Source organism: Electrophorus electricus, chromosome 20 (assembly GCF_041902795.1).
Source record: "Electrophorus electricus isolate QZ-2024a chromosome 20, ASM4190279v1, whole genome shotgun sequence".
Classification (NCBI taxonomy): Eukaryota; Metazoa; Chordata; class Actinopteri; order Gymnotiformes; family Gymnotidae; genus Electrophorus; species Electrophorus electricus.
Genome location: NC_137516.1, coordinates 4,954,342 through 4,980,000, shown reverse-complemented (window position 1 = coordinate 4,980,000; position 25,659 = coordinate 4,954,342). Strand labels below are relative to the sequence as shown.

The 25,659-nt window shown below is 43.8% G+C and overlaps 1 protein-coding gene across 9 annotated transcripts in view; it reads right to left on the bottom strand.

The window, feature by feature from the left end:
* plch2a (phospholipase C, eta 2a) overlaps nt 1-25,659 on the bottom strand; it is a 94,365-nt gene that overhangs the window by 34,351 nt on the left and 34,355 nt on the right. Inside the window, exon 1 of one of the 9 annotated variants that reach the window (XM_081703275.1) lies at nt 14,294-14,515. The exons of 6 other annotated variants lie outside the window; for them this stretch is intronic. In XM_081703275.1, the coding sequence (XP_081559401.1) occupies nt 14,294-14,336 (43 nt within the window). In that variant the 5' untranslated portion in view covers nt 14,337-14,515. Of the gene's footprint in view, nt 1-4,023; nt 4,593-10,581; nt 10,613-14,293; nt 14,516-25,659 lie in introns of those variants that run through there. 2 more of the 9 variants (XM_081703278.1, XM_081703276.1) reach the window with 2 other exon arrangements.

Here is a 25,659-nt window from a genome sequence, read left to right as displayed (position 1 = left end):
AGAGAGAGAGAGAGAGAGAGAGAGAAGGGGGGCAGAAGTGGAAACAGTAACATTAACCTGAGCTTAATCTAAAGGAAAAGTTGTCAAAAGTGCTAAAATTGCTAAAATAATGAATGAAGACATAAAAGTTTAGTTTAGTGCTAAGTGGTGTGCCCAACTCATTTTCATTCACTGTTAGCTATGCTTGGCTGAAGTGTTCTTTCAAAATTAAACAACAGTTTTTAACAGTTTCAAGATAATTGTACACAAAGAAATATTTTAACACATATGCCATGCCATGCCCATCAGCCATGAGAAAAGTACACAGGACCAGAAAGGTCACTTTAAGTCAAACATCTAACTACTTTTCTCATGTTCAAAGGACATTTTTTAAAGCTAAAAATATTGCTGCGCTACAGGTTAAAGAGGTCACTTTCGCTAAACACCATCTGGGAATGTGTCCATTTTTCTGAACGCTCCTATATTTTCCAGATGAGTACACAACGTAACCACTCGTTAAAGGGAGGGCTCATGTGACAGGCCTCGGCAAGGGGCCAGCTCTCCCATGGTTGTCTCCACTTGCAAAGTCCTCGCTTCCGAGATAACTGAAATCACCGCTAACGCATCTTTTGTGTAAATGTTTTATTCAAGAACCCTGTGTGGGTGAGGAGCATTTATTAAGCAGCCCATTAACAACTGCTGACCATACAGACGATCAGCTGGCCAGGGTCAAACCCCAGCTGCCGATGCAATGGTGGCAAGAAAAATCAATACTGTTTTATGAGCCCTCTGACAAATATTTTCATAAGGCTGTCCAAATAAATGGTGAGGAGTAATGAGGGAAATGAACAACAATGGTAACGACTAATGAGACATTAACATCGGTAATGAAACAGGCCTGTGGCAAAATAGTGTGTTAGTCTGGGGAGAACAAGTGTGGAAATGATGTTAGTCTGGGGTTCTGGTTGGGAAATTGTCATCATGTGCCGCCAACACCCACGGCACATCTTCTGCAACACCCTGCTCGATCGATGTAGCATGTTCACATGCCCCTGCACACTGCTATACCTTCCCCTCTGCGCCCGGGCCATGTACCAGCGGCAGTCACCGAGGGCTGCCAAGCTGACTCGCAACCTGCCGCAAACGAAACAGTCGAGGCCATGACCCCAACCTGGCCACCGGTCCCTCCCAAACTGTAGCGCCACACGCTGCACAAACCAACTTGTAATAACAAAGTAGTTGCCTTGAGAAGAAAAGCCAAAAACATTCATGTGACTAAACCCTAATAAGGGCCAGCTGGCTTAGCATAGTCTCATTTACGCCATGCTACCTGGGGTTTTCATGCGCTGTTAGCAAAGCCGGTTCTTTATAAAAGAATGCTACGTGCAAGACTCAATGCAGGATTTCTATGGAAGTTGGGATTTGCCAGAATTAACACTAAATACTATTTCAGAAAAATCCTGATATTGTCTTTAATGGGCTTTTCAAACGAACAAGAGCAATAAATAATAATGACAAACATACCACGTAGCTAAATGTAAACTGATTAGAAATGAAAAAAAGGAATTAAGAAGTCAGTTATAATACATGAATTTCAAAGGGTTGGGCTTTGGTGGGTTGGTGGGTGAGTGAATGACACTGAATCTTCTGCAATATTAAAAACTCTGACTATGTGTTGGAGGAATGCAGAGCTAACCTCCTGCTACCCTATCCAAGCCTTGGGGAGTACCATATCGAGCCATATCATGGGAAGTGTGACATCCACTTTTTGCAACCGTCACATCAGGATGTGGAGACATTCTGTCTGTGTGGGGGGGGGGGGGTTAAGAACTGTTCACTGAGCTTTAGGAACAGGTTAAGAACAGTTCACTCAGCTTTAGGAACAGGTTAAGAACAGTTCACTGAGCTTTAGGAACAGGTTAAGAACTGTTCACTGAGCTTTAGGAACAGGTTAAGAACAGTTCACTGGGCTTTAGGAACAGGTTAAGAACAGTTCACTGGGCTTTAGGAACAGGTTAAGAACAGTTCACTGAGCTTTAGGATCAGGTTAAGAACAGTTCACTGAGCTTTAGGAACAGGTTAAGAACAGTTCACTCAGCTTTAGGAACAGGTTAAGAACAGTTCACTGGGCTTTAGGAACAGGTTAAGAACAGTTCACTGAGCTTTAGGAACAGGTTAAGAACAGTTCACTGGGCTTTAGGAACAGGTTAAGAACAGTTCACTGAGCTTTAGGATCAGGTTAAGAACAGTTCACTGAGCTTTAGGAACAGGTTAAGAACTGTTCACTGAGCTTTAGGAACAGGTTAAGAACAGTTCACTAAGCTTTTCTTAATGCCAACATCATAGGCTGGATCTATGAGTTCCATTCAAGTTAAGCATTATTTTTCAGAAGAAGGGAGTGCTGTTACACAGCAAGCTCCATTTCACACATGAAGCAGGGCGGCTGCAGCTTTACGAGGTGGGATGAGCAGAGCCGTAATGCAATAAAATGTAATATGAGTTTATTAAAAAAAAGTGCTTGACTGTCAGTGCATTGCTGGCTCTTCCGGTTCTAGTTGTACTGTTCATGTGGGACCTCTGAGGGTAGAGAGCTCGTTAGTTCTTAATTATACCAGACGATTTACTTGCCCCTGCAGCAATGGAGAGGATGCAATATATGAAAAGCACATGAAGGACAGGAACTGCATTTTCAAATTTAGGTTTAAATATAATTTATCGGCTCCTTTTCCAGGAAAGATATTGGTCAAGAAATTCTGCCAGCAGGCCAAGACTGGTATGCAGTGAGCTGCTATTTCGACTTTGCTTGAATTGAGAGATGTGTAACTCGCACATGAAATGATGCGATGGACCCACACAGCCTGAAGATGGTCAAGGAGTTCTGAAAGAGAAGGAGTCCGCCTAGACTGCAGTGGGTTCCCAGAGCGATGACTAGCTGACAATGGATAAAATAGCAGCATTCATAGACATATTCAGACCCACACACACACACACACACACACACACATGCACATGCATGCACGCACACAGTGGTTGCTATGGAAACCAGGTTCAGGTTTGCGGAAATCAGGTTTTGCGAAGGTCCGGATCTAAGAAATTGCCTCTAATCTCATTCTTCAATCATCCCTATTTAAATGTTCTCTCAGACTGGCTGTACTATTATGATTGCTCAAAATAAAAACTCAATTAAAGCGCGTGTACCCTTCAGGCTACAGCTCAGCACAGAACTGGGCAGACTTCAGTATTCTTTGAGCACAAGCTCAGCGGGGTGGGACGTCCATCCGGCAGTCGGTGAGCTGCAAGAGGAAGTGTGTGGCCCCGGGATGGAACCCGCGGAGAAGGTCGAACAAACCCGTGACCCTTTCATTTAGGTCTGTTCCAGAGAACTGAGCTTTTCACCTGTCTGCCTTCTGGCTGTCTGCTTAGTGCGTGGTACAGTGAGGTCAAGTGAGCATCTCTCCCCATCACGTACTTTAGCTTGGGGGAACTACCAAGGTGCATATGCTAACTACACAGAGTGCTACTCGAGTCATGTTATGCCATGCACAGGAAAATTTGTCCAGGCAGTACGACTTAACAAAGTTGCAAAAACCAAGAAAGCGCTTACAGAGATTTTGTTATGGGAAACCCGTGAAGCAACAGAAACTGCATTACATGCACACTGCATGTGCTCATCAAATCCTGTATTTGTGTTCTGTTACAAATCTCAAAGCAAAGAGATGCAGCAACAACCAGAATTAGAATTAGTTCAGCCTCCTCCGTTACGTTCAAACCTGCTCCACGTGAACTGATATGAACATGGACAAGTGGTATGAATGACAACTTCATCCAGTGAAGTAAGCAAAAGACACTAGCTTAAAATGTTAAGGCTCTTACACAAGGTGGCCAGATCATTCCCACAAGTAGGTCACAGATCAAACAAATACTGTTCAAGAATTATACAAAATTATTCATTGAACATGTAATTTCTGTCATTCTCCCAAGTCTTATTTAATGGAAAATGGAAAATCAAAACCCGTTGAGGGAGGGCTTTTCTCTGCCTCTTACCAAAGAAGCTGAACTTCCATTTGGAGCTGGTTGCCATACTACCACAAAGTCAGAAGAAATTCTCTACAGGGTGCACCAGGCTTAGTTTGAGAAGAGTCTCAGAGGTGACGGGGCGGACGGTCAGACGTAGGGAGGGCGCTCATCCAGGGTACGCCTTGGGGTCAGCCTGGGGCACGGTGGAGGATGTGACGAGACATGCTGGCATACCCGCAGCCGCGGGCGCTGTTCTCAGGCTTCCGGAGCCTCGAGGAATCTTGGCTTGGTGTGCCTCTGGCTCTTCCTCGAGAGCAGCATCAAAAGAGCCTCAAAAGTAAGAACCTCAGCATGTTCTTCAAACGAGAGATTTGAAGAAGTGTCTCTCCAAAAATCTAACGAAGAACTCAGTAGCCGGTGCAGTTACTCAGTCTCAATCTGGCATCGACTGTGCGACTCCTTTTGAGTGTATCCAGGAAGGTGATCTAGCCTTGCCATGTTAGTGAGGGCACTAACGACAAACTGTGTGACATGCGTCTTAGAGATAGCATAAATCCCCTCCAGATTGTAATCCAGGACGGAGGGATTTAAGCAGCCTGGCACAGAGGAGAGGGGAGGGGGTACAAGGAGGCAGACAAACAGAAAAAGACCCAGAAAGAGGATATAGGAGGAAAGAAGGAAAAAACAGATTTAGATATTTAGATATTGGGAAAGGGATGGAATGTAGATAGGAAAACCGAGTACAGGCAAAGTCTTTTGAAATTAAAGTAAAGAGACATGCACACAGAAGCATCATGTAAGATTTGGTCCAGGTAATTGTGTGAGGGAAAAAAATCATCAAAGCCCTGTCATAACTCCAGCCTATCTGCCGGTGTAGAAGAAAAAAAAAGCACCAGATGAAAGAGTCGGAGAGTGCTTTTCTTCCCATAATACCTTGTAGCAGTCTCCCTAGTGAAGAGAGAGCAGGGAGCGGTTCAGCCTTAACACTGCTGGAGAAGTTCTAAGTCAGTCAGTTGAGTGGGACGTGGAAGCATTCATTCAAAACAAAGCCCAAAATAGCTCACACGGTGTGGGGTTTCTGCCTGTCTGCTCGTATGCTCGCAGTCCAGGACGCGGAGTCCGGGTTACCTCACGTCCACTTCACGCTCGGCCTTTTGGGAAGCCCGGAAAACGCAAACACAAACAGCATTTGTTGTTTGGATTCATTAGTTGGAGACGCGTCACTGCAGAAATGGATATTTCTTCACTTCAGCCGTCCACCAAAAGCCAGTGTTCACTGCTGGACATTTCCATGTGTATTGATTTTTGGCAGTCACATTAAACGCACCCATGATAGCAAACATTGCATTCCTCCTTCAAATCACCTCACATTTAACTGCTGGTTGATCAAAGGTGTTTCATGTACAGTCTGAGGTGTGTCTGCTCTAGAATGCAGAATAATCAGTTCTGGCATATTTGTCTTGGACTTCTGTCAAATCCTAGTATTCAAGCAGGATGAGTATTTTAAGCAGTTACTCAGTTACTAATATTCTGGTAGAAACACTCCCTACAGTGGAACAAACGTTTAGCTATGCAACAAACATTATTTGTAAATAATTTACAATCAACAATCTATATTGATCTGATTATTGCAGGCCTGCTTAAAGACCTCGTTAAAGCCTCAGTCAGATACTTCATACACTAGTGCTGATTTAATAAGTGATTCAAGTCAAAAACTGATTCACAGGGCTCAAACAAAAAAAAAAAAAACGTTCACTGCTTGTAGGATGTACAAACGGTCGTCTAGCCAAGAGGACAGAAGAAATTTGCAGATAAGTAGTACCGAACAGAACAGCCACAGGACACAGGACACAGCAGGCTGAATACTTTGCTAGTTTGTAAGCTTTGTGGAGGTATAAAAGGAGTGCATGATGCCAAAAGGAATTCTTGGTGGGTCTGCAGTGCTACAGTGAACTAAGAATTAGGAAGTGGGCAATTCATGTTGTCAACTTACAAATACCTAGCAGCACCTACATCTAATGATATAATCACCAAATGCACAAAATCCCCACCTGTGAAGCAATTTTAAATCATTTGTAGGAAAACGAACACTGACTTAATCCTTTCCCATGACTTGACTGTCTATTTTTGCTTTCCATCTACCAGGCAGTGAATTGACCTGTATTCTGGTTACATTATGGCTGGTCATTGTGACTTGACTTTTCAGATAGCATGGCATGATGTGGAGCTGATATGATGGCGTAGGCAGAGACCTTCTGCAGCATAGAAATTAAAAAAAAAAAAAGAAAAATGTATTTTTTTTACAAAAATACTGGAAAAAAATCTTTTGTCTGCTTAATAGATGTTTTTCTGATTCGTGGGACTAGAGCTGAGTCTATATTCTGGAATGAAACCTTTTTAATTGAATCGGTGACCCTGAACTTTGGAAAGGAGCTTTATAAATAAAACCATCATCTTCATCATCATCATCATCATCATCATCATCATTATTATTATTATTATTATTATTATTATGTTCTATAGAGAAAACCTGAGAGTTCTAGCACTTGTGAAAGGGATTGCTGCAAAAAAAATAAATAAAAAAAAATCACTTACTGGAAATCCACTTTACACATAAAATGAAACTACATGGGCCTCGCTATTCAGGCGTCCAAAATCAGTCTTTCCAGTCCGAATGGTTTGCTGGGTATTTTGTGATGCTTTGGCCTTGATTTGGGGACCATGCGGGGTTTTGACAGACCACACGGAAGCAACATTGCATTCATCGTAGCATCAGCGCTGAATGCCACTCTTGTATTTCACTGCCGTACCTTTCGCATGATAAATCATGCGAAAGATGTTCACCCGCTGACAAAATCCGAATACAAACTGTCCTCATTTGTCACTAAAACACTTAAAACACCGGACATTCTGTGATATACCATCACCTGCAGCTAAAGATGTTTTTTGTGTGTTTTGTTCTTCAACATCTATCATCACCTGGAGGCCTGTATGCCCAAAACAGTCTCCAACAAGTTGGTGTTATGTCTTCGGTTGTATGAACTTGATGACTGATTCATTGTCGCTGTGGCAGCTGATAGAACATTCTGAACTTTACGGATGGTGATTTTACTCTTGCTGTTTGTGGAATTGGGTCATACATTCCTCTGTGTAAGATAGACATTACACGTTCTTTGTCTGTCATTAACTAAAAGACTTTGGTCTATTAGTTTGATGTGTCTGGGCATTTGATGTAGGCTACATGTCTGGCCAGTCTGAGAAACACTGCACAGACAACTAAAAGAGAATTCAGTTTTTTCAGTGAATGCTCCAAATGGTCGTAGCGATCAGATGTCAGTAATAAACTATGTTCTTTGGAAAGCCATATTTTTTTGGCTTTCCTGATATTCCTAATTATCCCTACCCATTTTTTCTTAAGTATGTGTAAATGAGTTTACAGATCTTCTCGTGCCATGGGCATATGGGAAATAATTACCCATATTACTCCCAGTGTAACAAGAGTAAAGAGGCTTTAAGTTAATTTGGCTTTAAACTCCAGTATAACTTCCAAATATGACACTATTTGCTTTGTCACTATTTGAAACCTTTTGTTGTAGTACTCACATGTGATCTGCCAACTGCAGTGATTTCTGATTGAGGCTTTGTGTGTGGGGCAGCTCAGATCTGTCCCCATCTGGCTGACACTGGAGAGTACTTACAGGGTTCCAGGTGTGACACCTAGGTGGGTCTATTCTAATGAACACTGCATTGCAGTAACGGTAGGTGTAGCTGTTCTGGTGTTCACATATTGTAACCCTTCACCTTATTTACCCGAGTCAGCGTTAAATCTTGGTTCTTTTCAGCTTTTAGGCACGGTGGTCTTTTTTCTTCCCTGTTGCACACTGCGAGTATTGCATTGCTGAATGTCTCAAGCAACTTGGGGTTGCATGCCATTCTCAAAAGTAGAGAAGCACTGGCTAAAGGGAGGATGCTAGAATGTACGGCGCTCCCGTACGAAAGCGACCAAAGCGGGGTCAGGGGGACTCCCATGAACCTCTGTTCCTGCTTCTGCTCACAGCCCGAGGCCATGTTTAGTGAAGCTGACATGAAAAATTCTACTGAGGTGCAAGCACAGTACAGGAAATCATCAGAGACAGGCTACACATAGATTAATTCTTTCAATATTCTGTTAGCGTTGCCCAACCGGGAAGTACCGGTTAAATACCCGTTAAAGTGGGAAAAAAGTGCGAAGATGCTCCTGGTAGCATGTAATGAAAAAACTGCTAACCTTAATGGAAAATTTGAGTTGGTGCCTCATGTAAGAATAGTGCTCAGTGACACACATTTGCACTCCACCATTAGGGTTTTAGGTTGGAGGCTAGCGTTTACCATAAACTGTCTGTGACTGGCAGTCTCTGAAAGCACTATTACCTGGGCTGTTGTTGTTAAGTTGTTCAATTTATTTTTCCTTTATTAAAAAATTCCTTTAATTTTCCGCATTCTAAATCTGTGACCCGATGTTATGCACTGAATGAAACATGATGGTAAGCTCACCCATACACAGACATGCAGGCATACACACACACACACACACACACACACACACACACACGCACGCACACACGCACACGCACACGCACACGCACACGCACACACACACACGCACACGCACACAGGGAGAGTTCACAGGGAAGGCTCCTGTTGGTTCATAGACGTCAGGAGAGGCACCAAGAGGGCTGTCTCCGGTATGGAGGGACTGGGAGTCGGAGGGAGCAGATGGTGACACAGAGGAGAGGATTGGGAATCCTGCTGGTAAACTTTCCCGTGGCGGCTAACTGCGGAGGGAGGGGGAGAGTTTCTGATTTAGCTAATCCTGAACCTCGCGCCTGCCGCCTGCCAGCTTTTCTCTCCTTCTGACCGAACCGAGGGAATACGATGGCACGATGGAAGACCTCGCAGCTCTGTGTTTGCACAATTGTCAAAGCAGCACTACAACTATCAAGACAGCTGTCAGCTTTAAACTGTGGCACACACTTCAGACACATAAAGGCAATTGTTAGTGGTTTGACTTATTTTATTTGCTTTGAAAGCCAAGTAGGGCTGAAGGCTTTGATAAATGTTTACCTCAGGCACTGCATAAGTCTTATTTATCTAACTTCTTTAGAGGAACAGTCATTTTCAGCATTTGAATCCATAAACACTGGGGACGCCGATTCCGAATAAAATATGGGCCCACATATGTGTCCTTGGAACATAAGCAAAGGCAATGAAAAGATCACTGGATTGAACTGGAGCGCACTGGAATTCTCTGTTGTAGACCTTACAAGTTCTCAGGTACTGCTGAACAGCAAACACAGGCTATGAATCATCTTAACAGAGAGACACATTTGTCTGGCCAGGCTGTGACACAAGCTGTTGTTGTAATACGATGACTAATCTACTGTCTATGTTCACTGTTTATGTGTAGCCAATGCCCAGTAAAATCCCTGATATTTAAGGAAGTCCTACTGAGATTAAATTAATCCCATTTAACCCCACAGGTGTAAGTCTGACTCTGTAGGAGTTAATTATCATTGCTAGATTTAGTCTAGAAATTGTGAGCATGTGCGAGAGTGTGTGTGTGCGTGCGTGTGTGTGTGTGTGTGTGTGTGTGTGTGTGTGTGTGTGTGTGTGTGTGCTGAACAGGAGCTATGTGGACCAGTAAAACGTACTATCTCCAAGCATTTACACACATGCACACACACACACACACATGCACACACACATGCACACACACATATGCTTCTGAGACTTTCACAGCAATTAACAGAAAACATCTCCCACATAAATCTTCCTCACAATTCCACTGGTTTAGTGTCTCTTGAGCACACACAGTGTTCCTGTAAACTAAAATAGGATGCCCAGGACTGCTTGCATTTAGTATGTTATTAGTGCTCTCTAAGCATAACATTTTGACAGTGATAATAATAGACAGTAACATTCACTTAAAAAAATGTAGAGTAGTTTCTGTGCTTAAATGTTTAAATAATGAACTTCCACACCACACCACATCTTATATATGCAAGAGCACTCTGAAACACTCTTAACTGTGATCACATTGCTCACTTAATTCTGTCTGTCATATTCACAGTTTCTCTCCTGCCAAAATGCTGCACCAAAACTTATTATGCTGTGTACTTGTCTATGAAAAGGATCCTCATGTAGGGTCTATTGTTATGCTTGAAAGCACTCTGTAACTAGCCCAGCTTCATCTATGTGTAAGAAGATTCGGGCGAGAGTTTGAGTTTGCAGAAGTGTTCTAATGTGCAGTCCTTTTCCTGGCTTAACAGCAGCAGGGTGTGAAGCTATCTGAAATCGCATTTACAGCACCGAGTTGAAAAATAATGAGGATTTTGTCTTCATGAGCGCAACCCCCATTCCACTCTGCAAAAAGTGCTTCAGATAACAAAAAGCCCGGTGCCGTCTGTGGGGTTTAAACACAAACTACTTTCAAAGGACAGAACCGCTGTCTGTTCTCCAGCAGCAGAGAAAAGTAATGATGTTGTGACACAGGTAAGACATTCCACATGCTACCCCAACCCATCCCAACCTCCCACCTGCCCGTACCTGAGGTAGACACCATGCTTGACGTGAATCGGCCAAAAGGTTCGACACGACAAGAGGAAATTCCCGTGGCCTGTGAAGCCAGTTCAGCAAGAGGCAATTAGCAATCCGCTTTGCTGCCTTAGAATCTACCAAAAGAATTTAGAGAGAGCTGGCTTTCTGTGTCCATCAGTAAAACTTGGCAATGAAGTGATAGCCCTTGTGTTGTACAAACTCATACAAGGGAGCACACAGTCCTTGTCCTGAGGGTTGGGTGAGCACATTTTGTTGTCATGCTATCCAGTGAGGAATTAATTTCACTATCTTGCTAATGAAATACCAGAGAGAGAGACACGGGCGCCTTGAAAAGCTATTTTAGCTACACAACTGTCTCAGCACAGACTGCATGTTGCCTAGCAGACCACGCTCATCTCATCGTGCTTGGCTGCTGTTACATAAAGCTGGCGTATGGACAATTATATGGTAACGGCAGGTCTACAATCTTTTCTTTGTGCTATGATGCTTCTAGGAACCTATAAGCCATTTAGCTGTGCGAATAATTTATATGTTTTGCATTAATTTCTTCAGTTTACGCTGCAATGAAACTCAGCTGACCAAAAGCTCAGCTGACCAATTCCATTTCCGTGTTACCTCAGCACCAGTTCTTACCATTCTAGTTTATCACACACCAGACCCCGCCTCTCCCTCTTGCCTCCCCCACCAACACCACCAACACCACCACCCAACCTCCTCCACTAATGCTCACACTGACCACAAGTGATGTGGCTCTCCTAAAGTTCCAGGATGGTCTCGCCATACAGCAGAACTGACAAACCACACATAGTATTCTGCTGACCCCCCCAGTGCATACATTCTTTGGGGGCGTTCCTGTTCCCAGAGATGAATTTCAAATGAGACAAGCTTCAGTCTATCAGACGGTCCCCGTCCTTGTGATGATGATATAAAAATGTAGCATGCGCATTCAAAGCTAAGGTCAGACCCTTCCCTCTGTCACTGGTCACTTCTTGTCACTGGTATTCCTGCAGCTTTATGGCTGTGTCAGCCTTTTGATTCAAAAGTTAACATGACATTTTCCACAGTCTCAATTGTATTACTTTAGTTATCGCTTCTCAAGTATGAAGGAAGTTACATAGGTGGAGAAATGTCAATAGAAACGTCGATAACTCTCAAACAGAGCAGTACAGTGGCATGGCCTATTGTATGTTATAAACTCATGTAACCAGAAAAAATGTCTATTTCAATATATCACCAACAAATAACCTAATAAAAGTGCCCTGTTGCGATCTGAGTAGAATGTGGTTGTGTAAGCTATGTGGTACAACACTGTGAAATAAAGGTGTTCTACATGTTCAAAACAGAATATCTTTATGGTTGATAGAATATGGGTTTTAGTGTTGATTGTATGACAGAACTGACTCCAAGCTGTAGTACATACCTGACTTGAGTACAGCATGAGTAATGAGTACTGGATTTGACACATATCCAAAAGCTCTGGAGTTTCAGGGAGTTGCAGCAAACAAAAGCCCTTGCAGAAGACAACGGAACCAGTCAGACGACGCTTTCATTCGATTAAGAAAATGATGCGACATCATTTTCTTAGAGTAAGATGAAAGAAAAAGGAACAGGTGTAAGGACTCTTCTGAAGAGCTGCTGATTACCAGCTCTTTGTACCCTGGGTTGAAGCCCAACATCCCCGAGCTGAAGGTTCGCTGCTGCAGAGGAAGGTGCTCAAAAAATAACTCTGTGTTTGAAAACAGACAACAGCATCCAACAATTGTGCGTTGGAACATTTCTGCTTGTGCTTGGAACTGTGCCACTGCACATGCTGTTGACAGGAAGCTGGCGGGAGATCATTCAGAAGTTCTAAACGCCTTTCCCAGAGGAGAAACTCGCTCTCAGGCCTTTCCCGGCTGGCTTTAGCCTAGCCGATCGGATACGACGCAGGAGAGTTGGACTGATATTTAAACTTCACAGCTAGACTGGCCCACGGTCTGTCTAATAAAACCTTATCAGCAGTGTAACACTGGTGGTAGCGGGCGTCAGTGTTGACAGTAGGTGAGATATGCATGGGTCTGCTATACATATGCTGACTAGCAATGCCTGCTAGGTGTTACCTACCCTTACATCTACACTCGGTGCCCCTCAGTTCTGCTACTACCCTGGCATTCATCATTTTCAGCACTATCACATCTCCAAATACAATATACAGAAGTATAATCAGGATAAAGGATATTATATTGGAAAATAGATCAATCACTATTTTTGTAAACAGCCCTTATTAACTACAATGTTATAACAGGATATGATATAGTGATTAAGAAACCTTAGATCAAGCCCCAACCATTTAAAATATAATCGTCTCCCTAAATCATAGTGATAACCCTTATTGCCAGAACAGAAAAGAACAGACAGTATAGCTATAGAAGCTTCTGAGAAAGCACTGTGATGAAAAACCTGCGGCACACCCTTTAAGTGGCATATCCACACTGAGATCACAGTGCAATATGCACGGATACGCAAGTGTCTGTTTGTGCACCTCTGTGATGAACGCCCTGCTGGAACTTTACGATTGGAATAGATAAAAATGTGACCTTGTTCCTCTTTACTCGCGAAGCGTGACGGACTACGCAGACCACATCCAACAACAGGTTTATTGCTGATAGCCCAAGCTGCACACTTGTGCAGACTGCACCCTCAATTAGTGCCGAAGAGAAAGAGCAACAGAACTAGAAGAGAGAAAGATTACACAGCAGTAATAATACGGTGGTGAGCCTACTCTAGTTTGGAAAAGTGGAGGCTTTTTAAAACTGTTTTGACAAAAATGATTTCCATAATCAGCAGATTAAGTGGAAGATGTTTTTTTCAACCATCTTTGGTCCAGTCTAGAGCCCTGAGCCTAGTGCTCCAAACGTTTGACTGCTGGACTCAATTAGTGACCTTTTTTGAACAATTTTTTTCAAGTCAGTGGAATAAACTTTCTAGCAAGTACGTACAAAAAAGATTTGTACATGCCTCATAAGTGCCAAACAATTACAAGCCATTTTTACATTCTGCTTTTGCTGATGCAATTAACACATTAAAGAATGTATTTAAACTGCCTTTCTGTTTAAAGCTAAAACAATGACATACAATCAAATGGAACTGACTTATTTCTGTCATTCTGTCTGTAGCTGATTAAACTAATGTGACAAACAGTTTGGGGTGTAAATGTATATGGTGTGTGGCTAAACATTAGCTTGTATTTTTTTCAAGCTCTCAAGGCAAACCTATTTGTGTCCGTAGGGGAGGCAGCCAGAGTGGATTCAATCTATGGCAAATCTCCCATTATACATATATTAACAGAATGCCTCGCCTCGCACAGAGTGGGACGGTGATAAAACTTCCCTCAAAACAAAGGCAAGACGATACTTTCTCCTCCGCGCTCCATGCAGCCTCGGCCTGGTGCTGAAGCCAGAGAATCAAACACGTAGCCAGCTTTGCACCAGCAGACAAATAAAAGAACACAAAGCATGAGACATACTCAGAACAGAGAGAGAGAGAGAGAGAGAGAGCTCAGCTTTGGGCTAAGAGATGGATGTCCATGGCTAACTCTCAGCTCCCCTGCCTACCTACATACACTGTCGCTGCGTTCCCACTCCTTCTACACCCTCCTCCCCTTTTGTGCAAGTCCCTTTGTCTGCTTTTTAAACAGTGGAAGAAGGCGAGGTGGGCTTACCTTCCTCTGGGCTGAGGTTCCTAATATTGCTAAAATCGTCCATGTTCCGGGGTGAGGGCTCTCTAGCTCTCCACTTGCTAGTGGGAGGACATCAGAGGCACCTGGCGCCCTGGGGCTGCCGGCGTGGGAGCGGCTCTGCGAGACGAGGGGAGCAGAGTGGAGCTCCGGGGAGTCATCTCAAAGCTCTGCGACGTGGTTGAGAGCACCTAGTACTCTGGTGCTGTTCCTCTGTCCCTCGCTCCTTCCCTCCCTCTCTCCCTCTTACTCTCTCTCTCTCTCTCTCTCTCTCTCTCTCTCTGTCTGTCTGTCTCTCAGCCTCTTCCTTAAGCGCTTCCTCCTTTTCTTCCCCCTGTTCTGCTTCTTTCTTTGGCTTTCTCACACTCTGGGTGGCTTTCGCACGCTCTCTCTATCACACTCTCTCTCTCTCTCTCTCTCTCTATGTCTCTCTCTCTCGCTCATTCTACCGTAGTCTGGACTCTGGACAGAGCTCCGCTCCCACGTGTGCGGTCAGCTCGCGCGCTTTTCATCCCCCAACGAGGAGGAAGAGAGGGAGTGAGAGAGAGAGAGAGGAAGAGAGAGAGATGCACAGGAAGACCGCGATTTGTGCACGCAGAACAGGGGCTGTCTCTCATGTTTTATTCAGTTATTCTGCTTATAGGGGACTGAACGGGTGTGCCTCTGCTGTCGTTACAAACACTCAAGAGTGACAGCAGCAGGTGACAAAAAAGCTGCGCGTGTGCATGCGAGTGCGCACGCGTGTGCATGCGAATGCATGCTTGCATGTGTGTACTTGCGTATCATTACAGGAGGTGACAAGAAAGCACCATTCTACAAGCAGGAAGAGGAAAAGGTTCGAGAAAGAGGAAAACGGCTGCACCAGGAGGAAGGCCTACGACAGAGAGCGGGACAGCACGATGAGGGACTGTTGTCAGGGAGCCGTCTGCGCAGCAGCACAGCCAACAGGCGGACAGCTGCGGCATGGTTTCCGGCCGAGCGGCGACACGACAGCAAAACCAGAAAGCCAAAGAGCAGCATCTCACAGCCTCGACCGGGTGCAATTCCAAAGAGCTCCACAATAAAGTGAAAGCCTGAAAAAAAAAAAAAGAGTCTCTGGATTATCCGTCATTGGTTAATGGAGATAGTGGCGGGGTCTTGTTAGCAATTTGCAGGTGTGATGGGATGGGGGAAGCAGTCCCAGTCAATTCGTAGATGGCCATTAATCACTGTCCAGAGAGACATGTTCACCACGGAGGCATCACATGTGCTTTGTGCCGTTTGGACCACACCTGCCGTGGAAAAGGAGATGCCATTTTGCTTCTCACTGTCATGTGAATGAACACAAGCGTCCTCATTTAGGTCAGGCTGAAAGAAGGAGGATGCCACCCGAGTTTCTATCAAACCATTCTTTTATTGTTTCTGTTTCGTTATTTATTGTTCTTATGCAGAGCGTTTGGCAGCACGAACAGGAAACCGACTACCAGCGTGGAGTAGCTTGCAGACTTTTACCGCAGCTGCTTTAAATTTTTGTTAGCGGAAGCTATGAACCCGCGTCCCTGTTGGCGTGCCACCGACTTCAGACTCTTGTTCTGGTGTGAACTGCCCGGTCAGGGCCTGATTCTGAAGCCCAGGTCAAGTACAGTCGAAGAATGAGGCCGCAGCTGGGGAGCTGTCCGTGGTTCTGACAGCCCTGGCGTACAGCCATGGGGAATCGCTCTCAGATCAGAGAAAGTAGATCAGAGGACAGCTGTGTAGGGTATACCTGACACACCGCTAGGCTGCGTACAGTCCAGGGGGAGTACTGTACAGATCTGAAATCAGCCCACACACAATCAGCCCGTCGTGTTTTACACCCTGCTGAACACAGTACAGTGGAGTCTCTTGTTCGTGGGGTGACAGTGGAAACCTAATTAAAGTGAATTGCAGTGGTGTAGTTTTTAAAGGGACTAAGTGTATAGATAATTGGGCACAGGGTTATAAATAGCATTGCACTGCAGTGATTGCAGGTACACTGGTAAAACAGCATACATACACTTAGTGCCCACATACTGTACACAGATGCACACACAAAAACATGGAGATAAAATAATACATTACTTCGAACTTGAGGTGTAATTAAACAACCATCTTCAAAACTAGAATTCTTGACCTACATGACCGACTTGTTGTTCTCTGCTAAATCCCAGAACTGGCTGGAAATCGGCTTTGGAAGGAAGGTAAGACTCTGAGTTTCTCTGCGTCAGTTTGAGATTGCCCAGCACAGAGACTGAGCAGGGTGTGTTATGCCTCTAATGTGTAGCAAATCGGGACTCGAATGTCCCTGATTCGCTGTTGTGTTGTCGGTGTGGCTCTCACAGGTGTAAACATGCATGAGCTTGCACCTTTAAGTCCTAGAAGACCAACAACATGCCATGGAAAAAGTGAACGCATAGCTACATGCTGGACATGATGATGATGATGATGATGATGATGATGATGAGGCATCACAGAAAACCTGGCAGGACTCAGTCTCTCTCTCTCTCTCTCTCTTTCTCGGTTTCTCTTTCCCCCTCTGTTTTCTCTCTCTCTCCACGACTCTCACGTCTACAACAACCGAAACCTGTATTGTTTCACCCGCTGATCACACTCCTCTGCTATCGTCTCGTGAATTCACCCTGCTTTTTCCCCCCCTGACCTCACAGTCTTGGCGAACAGTCCTTCTAAGCCCGCTTCCTCTCGCAGCCTTCTGATTGAATTTCCTTCTTGACATTTCAGCTGACAAAGAACTGCTGGGAGGAGGAAATAAACAACAACAAAAAAAAACGAAGGGCTGTCGTGCTGCGCTATTAGCGCCGGTGGGTTCCCGTAGCAGTCAGCTGTTTTGTTGCCAGTGGGTGGTAAAGGGTTCGACTTAGTTTCCTCCATCTCTCAGGCACTTTATGGCACTGTAGCAACAGAGGGACTCGAATGGCAACAGCACCAGCAATCCGCTGGCGCAGCAATAGGGTGGACCTGTTCGTTTCCGTTGTCTTAAGCTCAGCTACGACTGTCGAAACCCTGGGATGAACAGTCACTGAAATACGCAACCAATTTAAGGAAGGACCCGGTGACACCATTATACAGCATTATACGCAAAGAGAAAAGTGCTTGGTGTGTGACGGATTAGGAATGAAAAATCATTTGATTGTGGGGGACAGAGGGTCATCAATATGGTTTATTTTAAGCAACGTTATCTCTCCAAAACATTACTACAGTCCACATGTTTAGAATTCTCAACTATGAAACGATGGGAATCATCTTTCCCTTGGTCTAAGAGACATGGCATCCTGGATGGATTCCTCCTTGCAGCGTGCAACCTGGCTTTCTGGGGTGCTGGGTGCATTATGGTGAAGGTTGATTTATGTGGCAGTTCACTGGGACCTGCTCCACCCGTGCAACGAGAGGGTGAGGCCCATCTCTCAGCATCATTAAAAATCCAATATCAGTTGAGCAGGGACAGCACTTTACCTGATCATTCACGCGTTTAAGTCAGACCGCGAAGAGAAATAATGCAGCAAGGTAGAGGTATGAGGTGGAAGAAGTGATGGGGTGAGTATATCAGTCACTGAGTAAATAAGTAACAATACAATGGAAAAAATAATCAGTTAACAGAAAATCTAAAGAAGTAACTAAAACATTATGTTAATAAATAACAGCCTAGTGTAAGTATGTAACTGAGCACTGACGTGTAACTGTAGCTGTGCGCCTGTATGTTATGGAGCAAATGAGTGATGTAATGGAGTAATAAGGAAGAAATAGTATAAGGAATGTCCATGCCCATGTTTGCGTCTCTCCGGAGGTAACTCAGCCGGCCTGGTTCTGGGCTTGCAGGCCAGGCAGGAGCTCTGTGCTCCACTGCGGCGGACCAAAGGCTCGGCCAGAGAGCCCCGCTGGGGAGGAGGGGTGCCAGCGGAGCCGCGGCCCCTTGGTTCCTCACGAGCTGCCGGCTGCCAACGGGGCGGCAGGAATCTTCAGCGTAATAAGATCAGGGGGGGGAGAGAGAGAGAGCGCAAGAGATAAAGGAAGACGGAGAGGCCACGGCCAAGACAAAGGGAGACACACGGCACTGTTTCATATCGCTGTCTTGCTGTCTTTGTTCTCTCTGATAGGAAAATCGTAATAGCTTAATAGCCCTGAGACAAAAGTCGTCCTAACCCTAGTTTGTGGTCAGCCATCCAGCTCAATTAGCGTCTTAATTACCTACGCCACAGCTAAGAGGGACAGACAGAGGAGAGAATATCATTTTTCACTGATGCAATCAACACTCTTATTCTATGATACTCATTCTCTCTCTCGCTGTCTCTTTCTCTCACGGCCACTTAAATGCACAGTCACGTACAAGCAATTTCCCCCACATAAACTGCAACAATGCACTCCATGAGCCCTTCGCCGCAAAGCCACTCCTAGAATAAGGCCGGAGTGACATTCAGGCAAGGGCCCACGCGAGTCGTCTGGTCCAGCACGCACCTGATCGGCCCCTGCGTGTGCGAAGGAAATGTAACTCATAGGGAGGAAAGACAAGTCCCGTTGTCTCTGGAGAAGAGCTTATATAACCACAGGATGCACAGAATGGAGCAGCCAGAGGACTCTAGACATCCAGCATAAAGACAGAGCTGCGCCTTTACTCAACAAAAAGAAAAGCCCAAACTTTTCACAGGAAGCACACCAAGGGAACAGTTGGTGGAAACATCCTCCGTACTACTGGTACTGGAGAGACATCCGCAGGGAAAGAGGACGTCATGGCCAGGCGTCGCCTTGAGTAAAGCCAACATGGCCAGTGATGAGTACACATGTTTTTGACAAAGCTTACCCTTCAGACTACACAAGAACATGACCCTGCAGGGCAGAAGCCGAATGCAGTCATTCAGACTGGAGTTAAGGTTCTTTAGTAAACTATAATGACGGTCCTGGGTTTTTATCGAGAGTATTCTAAAGATAACCTCATGAAATAAAAGTCCAGATACTATAAAGGTCATAATAAGAGAACAGCCACTGTGTTAACAGTGCAGCTATGAGGCAATTTTCTAATTAGGAAAGAGGAGAGGCAAGCAGGTGAATTTTAATTTATGCACAGACCACATGCATACTGATTTTAATTTATGCACGAACTACATGCATACTGATTTTAATTTATGCACAAACCACATGCATACTGATTTTTACTTATGCACGGACCACATGCATACTGATTTTTATTTATGCACGGACCACTTGCATACTGATTAAGGATTTTTCTCAATGAAGAAAAAGTCAGTGAAGGGCCTCTGCATGGAAGCTGTAGTTTCCTGTATAATGAGGTGTTCTGTTCCTCGCCTGCGCTCTTCCTGAACATTGAGTCCCACCCCTAGTGCGCTATGGTACATGCCGTCTGTCGGAGCTGTGAGTGGCCTGTAACACCATGCCATGCCAGCGACCAGGAAATGTGTGAAAATGATGGCGATGCCTCAGAGGGAAGAGCAGGGAAAATCATGGAATTAGGACACCAAACTGGCGGACCTCGATATCCATTCCTATACTGGACCCTGGGTGACCAAAAACCCAGCTACAAAACGATGCATAATCCTGCAATGTTATATTGTGACTTTGCCTTTGTGACTCAGTGTCCTGAAAGAATGGACTGTAATCAGATTTTTCAAACGTGTTTCATTTTGGGGTGGAATATAACAACATCCACATACAATATATGGACTGAGTTCTAATGTTGGTAAACAAGCATTGATGGCTACCTGGTTACATCATCTGCACAGGCTGCAGCCAGGGTTCCTATGAGATGTAAGATGGCCAATAAGAAGCTACACCAGCAGTAACCAAGCTGAATGCTTTGCGAACATGTCAATTTCATGTTTCAATTCAATTCAATTTCAATTTCAAATTTGTCTGTTTTTGGATTTTTTTTTAGCAAGTATGAGATGCAGCTCAGCAGGGGTGGGCAGGTTCATGGTGCAGATGCAGTGACCTGCGATCCTTTAACGGCTTTAAAGAACACGAGCAGCGGACTACGCAGGCAGGGACACGTGAACGAGCACATTAAGAAGCTTCTTGGTCTCATCTGTGGGTCTGTGTCAGTGGACTTCAAGGGAGCTGTTTGTTTATGGTGCTCTGTTCTGTGCACACACAAAAGATCAATATGTATGGGTTGAGAAACATGAATAAAGTGGAAAGCCTCTTAAATGGTCACTGTTCCTGGATGTAATAAGTCCATTGTTCTTTTGGGCAATATTGACTGGTTTTCTTTTTTTTCCGGCCAGGGTTATTAATGGTAGTGGCATGCGTTGTCAAATAACACCCACTTTGGCCTCATTACCAGTAGGTTCTCACCTCCTGGTCCCAGGACACAACCTGCTTCCCTGGCAGAGGCAAGAACTAATTGGAACTCAGGAGAATCTACAAGGCCATTATCTCTCATACACACACACACACACACTCACACACACACACACAAACACCCTCCACCGTTGCCACAACACATTTAAGGAGGGAAAACGAGGGCGTGGATAAACAGAAGGCTGGAGATAAGGTAAACTCCCACTGATGGGAGACAGGAAATAAAACAGGAGAGATGCCCACCTTCTGCAGCTCCTCTGTCTCCTTCACATTCTCACTGGAAACTGCAGCTGCTCTCATTACTTTATGCACTTTATTAGTAAAAGTGAAAGGAATAACAAAAGAGCTGAAACAGATAACAGTGAATTATAGGCTGAAGGAGCAGTTAGAATGGTTGAGTTACATGAGGACTAACGACTGAGCCTTCATTCATCAATAGAAACAATAGCATCATTTCATATATACTCAGTGGGCACTTTATTAGGTACATCTACACCGTAGATATATATGATATATACTCACTGGGCACTTTATTAGGTACATCTACACCATAGATATATATGATATATACTCAGTGGGCACTTTATTAGGTACATCTACACCGTAGATATATATGATATATACTCACTGGGCACTTTATTAGGTACATCTACACCGTAGATATATATGATATATACTCAGTGGGCACTTTATTAGGTACATCTACACCGCAGATATATATGACATATATTCACTGGGCACTTTATTAGGTACATCTACACCGCAGATATATATGATATATACTCAGTGGGCACTTTATTAGGTACATCTACACCGTAGATATATATGATATATACTCACTGGGCACTTTATTAGGTACATCTACACCATAGATATATATGATATATACTCACTGGGCACTTTATTAGGTACATCTACACCATAGATATATATGATATATACTCAGTGGGCACTTTATTAGGTACATCTACACCGCAGATATATATGATATATACTCACTGGGCACTTTATTAGGTACATCTACACCGTAGATATATATGATATATACTCACTGGGCACTTTATTAGGTACATCTACACCATAGATATATATGATATATACTCACTGGGCACTTTATTAGGTACATCTACACCATAGATATATGACATATATTCACTGTGCACTTTATTAGGTAATGTGCAGATCCATGCTATCACATAGGCTGCCTAGGTTCTCAGCTATGAACAAATAGGAGATCTTGGTTTTGGTATTTTTCCTCTTTCCCCAGAGCGTAATTGGATACCATACGAGTAGCCAATGGGAGCTTCATCCGGTCTCTGAAGGAGGAGCCTAAAGACACAGAACTCAGCTTCAGAGCTTAAGAGTCTTATTAAAAGCTGGATGGGATAGACTTTTTTTGGTTTCAGTTGTAACTATCCTATGTCAAGGATTGTAGTTTGTGTAAGGAAACAAGGACCAGTAAGACTGAGCATTCAAGCACTTTGTGATTAGAAGAAATGTGGTACAGAACCAGTAAGTTAAAGGGCAGGTGTCTTCCTCATGGCCCTGCTTTCCAAAGCCCTATAATTGAGTAGATTCCACTCTTGCCAGTAACATATCTTTGGTGAAAGCAACGTAAGCAGAAATTAGCCAGCAATATTTTCTTGTGCTCACCATTCATGTTGTTTTTCAAGCTTTCAGTAACAACCTGTACTGACGCGTACTGTTACTGATGATGAATAGATATTTGATATGTGTATATAAAAATGCATATATTCACACACAAAGGCAAATTTGCATAAATGTAGCATTTTACAGATATACTGTGTGAAAAAAAAATAGGAAAATGTTTACCAAAGTATATTCAAATTTATCCTGTGAAATACATCACGTGATAAGTAGGCTACAGGGACAGGAAATTTAATAAATTTAAAAAAAAAAAAAATAATTTATATATATATATATCAAAACATATGTTAAGCTCTTGAACTGCCTACACACTCTAATCTTGGGCACAAGCTTACCCACCTACGAAGTAGGTGCGTAAACAGTAGTTTGAGTTGCATGTATAAATGCATATTAAAAGCACACAGCTAACGCTAATAAGGGACACGGCTAACACAGGGTTCAGCACTTGAGGACAGTCAGTCAACTGACCACTGAGATTAGTAGTGCTACCCAAAATATGTGGATTACAACTGGCTATGAGAGGGACACCAATATGGCAGGTGTACATAATAAAGGTGAAGAGTGTATCTAATGAGTGTATCTACAGATTTAGCACAACTGATAATGGCAAGCAATAAATCTCGTAAGAACCTGGCTCTTGCATTTCAAAACAGCCATGTGAAACATTGCCTTTATGGCTGATTGGTGCTCAATGCATGTGCAAAACGCCCTTGGCCGGAAATACCCTTTGGCATGTCCTTTCAGCAGCGCTGACGGCACTGTGTTTTATCTAGAGCCCTTCACAGAGTGGGTTTCTCTGAAACGGTGCTGGCAGGCTGTGTTTCAGCCTTCCGGTTTGAGTGCATGTGATCTCAGGCCTGAAATTGAACATGAGACGGTGAGTCAGGTCTCGTTTTTCAGGGGAACATGCTCGCCTGAGCCCTTGCGCAGAACAGCTCAAGTGAGAGAGAAAGCACTACTGCAGGAGAATGCCACACCTGGCTTGCTTCTTAGTGGGAAAAATGAATGGAGAGAGAGAGCGCGAAACTGGATTTGCAGAGAGAGATCACAGAATAGAGCAGAAAGAGTAGAAGAAATGGAATTTCAAGCTTTTCAAGCTGCTGCATCTACTGGCCCTATAATGCATACTTAATTGTTGCACATTTTAAAAGTACAATGAAGCGCAGTGTCTGTATTCATTCCAGAGCAGGAGTATTACACTCATCCTAAAGAATCCTGAAAATTACACTTTCCTCCCAGTGCATTAAACAATGAGCTAAGATTTCACCAAGAAAAGATGTCTCCAAGAAAGGCAATCTCTCCTCAACTAGAGGCACTACATGATAGCATCATTTCTCTCTCTCAGTGGTTTTTGAGACCAATGCTCAGTAGCCCCCCTGCCAGACACCACCACTCTCTTTATGGTCAGTGAGAATCTTCGAGTCCGAGGCCCTGGTGAGTAGCAGCTCAGCGGCGTTAGTCAGAGGTCAGAGGTTCTGGTATTCCAGCAGTACACCACCTCGGGGTGTTGGCAGTAATTGCTCGATGTCGGTGACACCGGGGCTAATTTATAGAGACTCATACATAGACAAACACACACACACACACACACACACAGCATGCTCATCAGTGTATTATGCATCTCGTGTTGTTAGTGCTGACCCAAGGCGAGGGCAAACCAATGACTAATTCAATCAGCCAGCATCCAGCGGAGATAAAAGGAGCCATTCCACCATGTGGGTGTATCACGCTTTTGGGCTCATTAGCCACATAAGGGGTCAGTGAAAGAGATTACGTATGAGATTTGTTTAGCTTTCCAAAACTATTGGGCATCAAAATTAAGGTTAAAATTGCAATCTTTAGAAGACTTATTGTATGTGATACTGGCAGGGTAAAATTCTCAGATTTGCATACTCATAAGGGCTTGTTTTGTAAAAATAAATAAATAAATAAATAAATAAAATTGCAGAACCCCCGGGATCCAATTATGATGTTTAGGGCAGTTCTAAATAAATTATACAAATTATTCCACACTATTGCAATAGTACTATCACTAAATCTAATTAAAATAGTAATCATAATTGTGAATCCATTATTAGATTATCAGATGTCAAAATATTTTTAAGAATCATAATCAGCATATTTAATTTGCAGGACTGGAAGCCACATAATAAGGTTGTCATTTGTTTGTCCTTCAAGGCCCTATTTATCCAGTCCCATTTGAATTCTACTGCCATAGAAGCTTGACATGAATTGCCAATTCAGGGACGACGTCGATGACAGAGGACTGATCTCACCTCCGTGTTACAATATTGCCTGGAGAGAGAGAGAGGCACAGCTACAGAACTGACTCTCAGGTTTGGGGAGAGTGAGTGAGTGGTAAATATAAGCGCTTCATTTTCTACGACTAAACAAAACAGCTGGAGGAACGTGTGGGCTTTGCTCACCTAGTTCCCACTAACGAGCTGATAGCCGGTCGCATGAGTCAAGGGGTTCAGTCAGAGATGCTGGCTCTGAGTTAGGATTTGAAATCCCAGCAAGAACCCCCCACAGCATTCACCAAGAGTTTCTGAGAGCTTCCTGAAACCATCTGGGACTCCCGGGATATTGCCACAAGCATATAACACCGTTGCTTGCGCTACGATTTGCTACCATGAAAACATATTTCAGATATAATCAAGGAAATAAATCACATATGCCCACACAAATGTCTTCTGTCTCCAGAAATCCTTTTGACTTATGAGCATATGATTTTAAACTGAGATGAAAGAGAAGTTTCAATAGGCTTACTTTCCTACTTGTAAAACAAACAAACATACAAACAAACAAACAAACAACAATATAAATAGATGCAGACATCTGACAAAGGGCCTCTGTCTGAAGTGTCCATTCCCTTTGTAAAACTGATTATTTTCCTGATGAATATTCCATATTCCTAACATACGTAAACATCTTTACTTTAACTGTAGAAAGATTTCTGTGTAGTACACGAGACACAGGACATTTCAGACAGAGGTCTTTTATCACGTGTGAAAACGAGGTCATTTTTTTGTGCCCAGGTGTCCTTAGACAACTGCAGAAGCTGCACTGGACCATATTACTAGCATTTGTGCACACATTTGTGCTGTGGTTTGCTGAGCCTCTGGGTGTCTGCTCATTAGACAGTGAGCCAGCTCTTCATCGCAGCAAATCCAGGCGGTCCTGAGTGTTCAATTTGTAATAAATCCACTGATAAAAAAGGAGCAGCACCCATCTGTAGACTCTTAGACTATCGAGAGCTTTTTCCGGGTGCCACGTATCCACCGAAAGCACTACAGGGGGCCGGAAAAGGCCTTTCAGCAATAGAAAGGATTCTGGAAACGGCATTTGAAGCTTTTCAG